Raw genomic sequence first — 7,273 nt, 5'->3', positions numbered from 1 at the left:
TCTCAGGCAAACATGGTACACATGCATTCCTCCTTCCTGAATTTTTTTTTTTTTTGCATGTTTGTCACACTTAAATGTTTCAGATCTAGAAACACATTTAAATATTAGTCAATGACAACACAACTGAACACAAAATTATTTTTTAAATGAAACTTTTTATTATTAAGGAAGGAAAAAAAGAAAAATAATCCAATCATACATGGAACATACTCTCACTGTGCTTAGCTGGAGTCCCAAAGCTTTAAAAAAATGGCTTTATAACCATTTTCAGACGCACAGATCTCAACACATCAAATGTACACTCAACAAAAATATAAACACTGTGATGAACCGCATAAAATGACCCATGATGGCAGTGGAGTTATGATACGGGCAGGTGCAAGTTATGAACATTTTACACAGGTGCGCATTATTGATGACATTTTCGATGCATACCGATATGCCGTGATCCTGACACCCATTGGTGGCCATTGATAGGATGATCTGGTTTTATTTTTGTTTGTGTCCATGATACATTTTTCCCAATAACTCAGACAAAATGCCACTTGTCCACTGTAAAAAATACATATGCACATCAATGTTGGGATGAAGATGAGTACAACATGATCTACTTACCTTCTGGAGGAACACTTTGACCATGACCAAGTTCAGGGGTCTGAGGAAAAATTAGATTTGACCAAATGTCACTCATGTACTTTACTGTGGAATAAAAGCAAAAAAAAAATGTCTCACCAATTGGACCACATAACTGGTTTCTTCTGCGTTGCATTTGAACGGACTATCACAGCATGATATATTTTTGCTAAACAAAAATATCAAAGAAAGTCACAGTCATATCATTTCCATAGAACACGAGTCCCCTTGAGGTCAACCCTTTGTTACCATTCAATCCCTCCACTATTCGTCTTCTTCTGCACTAGTGCCCTCCAGTGCTCATGTGTGGACTTGATAATCTCCACTGCAAAGTCCTTAGGAGATTAAGCATTAGGACAAATCAGTTACAAAAATACTTAATACTTCTATTTAATCTATTATCAAACCTTATCTTGAAATTGTGCATTGAATCCAAATTGGTTCTCGGGCTTCCCATCGGGAACTTTGTATTTCCTAAACCAATCCACAGTGGCCTCTAAATGACCGGGCCGACTCTTTCGGACATCCTCCAAGTCTATGAAAAGCAGAACAGCAGCAGAAGATCAATTTGGATTTGTTTGTCTTTGCATCAATGGAAAAAATGTGCTTCTAGAGTTGCACTTCAGACTATGTTGAAGATTAATAGCACATGCCTTGGATCTAGAGAGCTAAAAATAGATTTAAAAAAATGTCAGCAGCCTTAAAATGTAAGTCAACTATTGTAGTCTACATCTGAATGAATGGATTTCTTAAAGGGGACCTATTTTTTTTTTCCACTTTAGAAACGTTAAAATGTTGTATTCTCATGTTAAACAATGCCAAAGTTTCAGATAGAAGTTTGCGCATTTGGATGTGAGCCTGAGAGAAGTTTGGGATGAGTCTGATCGCTCAGTTTCAGGGACTTTAAATGTGAGCATTTACTGTATGCCAGATACACTCTCGAACTGCCCTCTTCACAGCTCCGTTTAGCTCTGTTTATTATGCTTGTTAAGTATGGCTCCCAGGAAATCTTTCTCCAAGGCAAGCTCACACAGAAGTGGTTGTAGTTGGTGATTCCCAGCAAGTCAAAAATATTTTCATTTCTCAACGGCATTTTACACTGGACTGTTTTTGTGAACGTTAAATATCTGCCAAACTTTCCACAAGCTTCTACAATGTCAAATTTATTCAGATAATTTGGACCACGGCATAAGGTTTCTCCACTGTCCTCATTGGACAGTGCTTAACCTGCTTTTAGTAGTTTCAGTAGTCTCCTTAGAGGTTTCCCATACTTGATACATGCCAATCCTTCCTTCTTTTACACGATAATACAACATTCAAACTACATTTGTTTGCTAGTCTGTCCGTTTGTTTGTTTGTTGGCAGACTAATAATCCTAGTCATAATTTTAGTTTGTGAGCCCATGAGTTTCTTAGCAGACCTTCCTGGTTCATTGACAATGATTAAGACGATGGAATCATACCCTTTTTTTCGGTTTTTGGCCACATATTTGTTAGCTCGCAGGTTACTTCCTGGCTCATAGAGAATAACACAAGACAGCAGGATTAAAAAAATGTCTTGCCAGGTCTGACTGAGACTGACACTTAACAAGGATTTCCGCTATGTTTACTATTATTTTGAATGTGTACCCACTGTGTTTGGCACCATTTAATATGAGAATACAACATTCTAACAACATTTATAGGTCAGAAAAGTGCAAAAAGCATAATATGTCCCCTTTAAGGAGACATAAGTTGTTAGTTTTTACAAGCTGAAACATAATTATCTATGCGGTAATTATTCAATGGGAGGCGCTTACCTATTTGCTTAGTTAAATCCATGCCGTGACCTTTTTCTTGGGTCAGGCAGTGTAATATACTACGCAAATATTGATATTAGTTGGATGTCTGGTAACATTCCACAGTTCTATATTTCAAAATCCCATTACCTTTTCTTGGGGGCAGTGATGCTCCATTATAATGCTTTGATGTCTTTAACTTTAGTTGTAGAATATGCCAGAGGCAAAAATAAAAACAGCTGGAGGCCACCATTGGCCCCCAGGACCTAGGACATACTTTGAACGCTCCCATCTTAATCCTTCAAGCTACAAGTAGCTTCATAACAGAACGTGAGTAAAAAGGAAACATACAATGAAAACAAATGTATGAACATATGTAAGAACATGAACCCTGCATCAAATTGAGAACTGATTCTGTTCAAGCCAAGCACAACTGATACTGCGTCTCCAAGGGAAATGTTGACTGCATGCAACACTCTGTTTAGAGTGACAACTTTTGACTCAAAGAATGTGGGGCCCTGGAGGGGGGGCATGAACCCATCAGCCTAGTCGTATGTTCTGTGGAAAAAAACACCCACTATTTAGGTTTTTGGCATCAGGGTCCTCCACATTGATGGCGATGACTTTCCAGTCCATTTCGCCTTCATCTATCATTGCCAAAATTCCAAGCACTTTCACCTGGATCACCTGACCAGGAGAGCACACCTAGAGAACAATCCGGAAACACAGGACTTCAATACGGAAGGAATGTCTTGGGAATAATTTATTGATAAACCTTGATCGTTCTTACCTTTGAACCAATGTCGCAAACGTCGATGGGATCATTATCGCCACAACATTTTGTTTCAGAGTCGGTGTGGTTAGGGTCCTCCCACGTCTTTTCCAATAAATGATATAAAAAAAATCAAATAGTTTAATTATTATACTAACTGAGCAGCAGAAATAGAGATACACTTTAAAGTCTATAGTAAATTATGCGTACTTACATGAATACATTATAAACACCACTTAAGTTGTATATTAAACAAAGCATTTACACATTATTACAGTACAGTAGTACTGATTTGTCGCACTTGCTGGTGTCACTCAAAAGGTAATAATGGGATAGATAAGCACCTTACCTGCGGGATCGCTCCGTAGTTCCAAATGTAACCTTTATGGGGAAATACAGTGAAGAAAATAAGTATTTGAACACCCTGCTATTTTGCTATTTCTCCCACTTAGAAATCATGGAGGGGTCTGAAATTTTCATCGTAGGTGCATGTCCACTGTGAGAGAGATAAACTAAAAAGAAAAATCCAGAAATCACAATGCATGATTTTTTAACAATTTATTTGTGTGATACAGCTGCAAATAAGTATTTGAACACCTGTGTATCATCTAGAATTCTGACCCTGAAAGACCTGTTAGTCTGCCCATTAGAAGTCCACCTGCACTCCACGTATCATCCTGAATCAGATGCACCTGTTTGAGGTCGTTAGCTGCATAAAGACACCTGTCCACCCCATACAATCAGTAAGACTTTAACTTGTAACATGGCGAAGACCAAAGAGCTGTCCAAAGACACCAGAGACAAAATTGTACACCTCCACAAGGCTGGAAAGGGCTACGGAGCAATTACCAAGCAGCTTGGTGAAAAAAGGTCCACTGTTGGAGCTATCATTAGAAAATGGAAGAAGCTAAACATGACGGTCAATCTCAATCGGAGTGGAGCCCCATGCAAGATATCACCTCGTGGGGTCTCAATGATTCTAAGAAAGGTGAGGAATCAGCCCAGAACTACACGACAGGACTTGGTCAATGACCTGAAAAGAGCTGGGACCACCGTTTCCAAGGTTACTGTAGGTAATACACTAAGACGTCATGATGTGAAATCATGCATGGCACGAAAGGTTCCCCTGCTTAAACCAGCACATGTCAAGGCCCGTCTTAAGTTTGCATATGACCATTTGGATGATACAGAGGAGTCATGGGAGAAAGTTTTATGGTCAGATGAGACCAAAATAGAACTTTTTGGTCATAATTCCAATAAGCGTGTTTGGAGGAAGAAGAATGAAGAGTACAATCCGAAGAACACCATCCCTACTGTGAAGCATGGGGGTGGTAGCATCATGCTTTGGGGGTGTTTTTCTGCACATGGGACAGGACGAGTGCACTGCATTAAAGAGAGGATGACTGGGGCCGTGTATTGTGAGATTTTGGGGAACAACCTCCTTCCCTCTGTCAGAGCATTGAAGATGGGTCGTGGCTGGGTCTTCCAACACGACAACGACCCGAAGCACACAGCCAGGAAAACCAAGGAGTGGCTCCGTAAGAAGCATATCAAGGTTCTAGCATGGCCCAGCCAGTCTCCAGACCTGAACCCAATCGAAAATCTTTGGAGGGAGCTCAAACTCCGTGTTTCTCAGCGACAGCCCAGAAACCTGACTGATCTAGAGAAGATCTGTGTGGAGGAGTGGGCCAAGATCCCTCCTGCAGTGTGTGCAAACCTGGTGAAAAACTACAGGAAACGTTTGACCTCTGTAATAGCAAACAAAGGCTACTGTACCAAATATTAACATTCATTTTCTCAGGTGTTCAAATACTTATTTGCAGCTGTATCACACAAATAAATTGTTAAAAAATCATGCATTGTGATTTCTGGATTTTTCTTTTTAGTTTATCTCTCTCACAGTGGACATGCACCTACGATGAAAATTTCAGACCCCTCCATGATTTCTAAGTGGGAGAAATAGCAAAATAGCAGGGTGTTCAAATACTTATTTTCTTCACTGTATATTGGCGACGTATCTTAGCTTGCCTTTTTTTACATCTTGCATGATGGGATTCAGAGGTTCCTTTGTTGCAATCTGGAAATTGTTGAAACAATGAAGGGGTGTGTGTTTCTGTGTATGCGTGGATTCCCGGGTCTCCGTAGAGTTGCATAAAAATAAAAGACTATGGGCGGATTGGACTGAAATATCAAGCATTGCTATTGTAAAGTTTATACAGCATTTACATGTAAAATAAATACTAACAGGGATGTTTTAAAAGGTAATATTATGTAAATAATCAAGTGGTTGTGTCAGTCAACTACATCATTTTTCACTTACAAAGAAGGAAACTTAGCAAAACTAACAACATTAAAATATAAACATTTTATGAAGCACTTTTTAGGGTAAGGAACCATATTTGGTTCCTTAAATGGCTGTTCAATATAGCGCTGGTGGCTCTAGTACATATCTCTATCACAATACCGGAAATCTAATGAATCTAATTTTAAAAAATCTAATAAAGTACCTACGATATCATTATATATAAATATAATTACATATTTAAAAAAAAACCTTTTCAAACAGTCAAAAAGAAATCCATTGACTGTCAATAATTATATATAGTAATTGTTATTATAAACTTAAATTAGACTTAATTTCATAACACTAACAAAGCATTTATTGTTGTATTTTCAGACTGCCACTTACCTCCATCTTTGCATTGGACCACCGAGGCACCTCCACAACCATGTTGAAGAGCACCTGAACATATAAACTCCATTTACAGCACATGTAATGTATGCTCAGCTGAAATGTTTTCAGGTGGTGCGGCTCTGATAAGAAATCAGGTGAGTCCATACCTCACTCTTTTTGGCCTTCTTTGCCGGTAAGTCCTGTTGACAGAAAAAAAGGGCTTTTTAATTTTTTGGAACATTATACGCTACATTACAAAAACAAGACATACCTGTTCTGCCTCTGCTATCAATGGAATGTCATGAAAAGGGGAAATGTAGTTGCCGTCTGAGTTTTCTGGAGGAGGAAGCAAAGACAATCAAAAATACATCCTTTTTCTCATCTCCTCTCTGTTGGACCATGTCTTTGTGGAGTTTGCGTGTATTCCCTGTGCATGCATGGGTTTCCTCTCATGACCCACAAACAGGCAATGTGAAAATGTGTGATGTTTCTATGTCTGTATGTACCTTGTGATTGACAAGCTATCAGTCAAGGGTGTACTTCATCCACCTCTTGCCTGAAGTCAATAGGTTCTAGCTCACTACAACCCTAATGAGAAGTGGTATGGAAAATGAATGTGTCCATTTTGTTCTAACTCGTATCTATGTGGTTTTTTTTTGGGGGGGGGGGTATATGACCCTTGCCTTTAATGCAAATGCATATTATACATGTCATCTTGTATTGCACACCCTGATCAGACTACCTAATATCGCCATTGGCTCTGGCAATGTCATCATTATATTTGTAAATATAAATATACCTCGTACCAGGCATTAAAGTGAACAAATAAACTGAAGAAACAAGGTTGGTCTAATATATTTTCCCATGACGGTATTGCACGCCACACAAACAACTTTGAAATATACATGCAAATGTTATCGAGGCTTTCACTTCCCTTTCCGTCAAGGTTAAATATTTACTTCGGTGTCACCTGTCAAAGAGTCCATAATACATTGCCACCGTAAAATACAAAACCTCTGGCGAACTCGTACGTGTTAATTGCTAGCCAATGGCGGGAATGGTCACACACTTACTAAAATAAATCCTGTAATCTGGAGTGTTGGGGCTCCCTCTCTCCACCGTTTGATAGTGCATCGTTTTTCTCAAAGTATACAAATGAGGCACAGCGGTTGTTTGGGTGACAAGTTGATGTCGACAAGCGGGAAAGGACCCAAAAACTGCCCGTAAGACACAGCGAGAGGAGTATAGTAATAGCGGTGCTCTCATTGTGGACGTGCTTCCCACCACTTCCCGTTTCCTGTCACTTCCGCAACGGCGTGTGCAAGATATTTCCGGTAATCACCCTTAAAAATAAAAGTTGATGTGGTACAAACTAACAGCAAACCACAGTATTTACACGGAATTCGTCTTAATTTAA

The 7,273-nt window shown here is 39.2% G+C and overlaps 1 protein-coding gene across 1 annotated transcript; it reads right to left on the bottom strand.

Moving 5' to 3' along the window:
* Positions 1-155: 155 nt before the first annotated feature.
* Positions 156-7,155, bottom strand: ppa2 (inorganic pyrophosphatase 2). Its single transcript, XM_058059328.1, has 13 exons — positions 6,930-7,155; positions 6,128-6,192; positions 6,024-6,056; positions 5,872-5,925; positions 5,187-5,259; positions 3,532-3,578; positions 3,201-3,287; positions 2,989-3,115; positions 1,041-1,168; positions 883-968; positions 733-802; positions 616-655; positions 156-552 (listed from the first exon to the last, which is right to left on the bottom strand). The coding sequence occupies exons 1-13, from the start codon at positions 7,120-7,122 to the stop codon at positions 530-532; spliced, it is 1,026 nt and encodes a 341-aa protein (XP_057915311.1). The 5' UTR covers positions 7,123-7,155; the 3' UTR covers positions 156-529.
* Positions 7,156-7,273: the final 118 nt, after the last annotated feature.

Source organism: Doryrhamphus excisus, chromosome 1 (assembly GCF_030265055.1).
Source record: "Doryrhamphus excisus isolate RoL2022-K1 chromosome 1, RoL_Dexc_1.0, whole genome shotgun sequence".
NCBI classification, from domain to species: Eukaryota; Metazoa; Chordata; class Actinopteri; order Syngnathiformes; family Syngnathidae; genus Doryrhamphus; species Doryrhamphus excisus.
The sequence above is the reverse complement of the archived record's forward strand: the minus strand, read 5'-3'. Positions and strand labels throughout refer to the sequence as shown.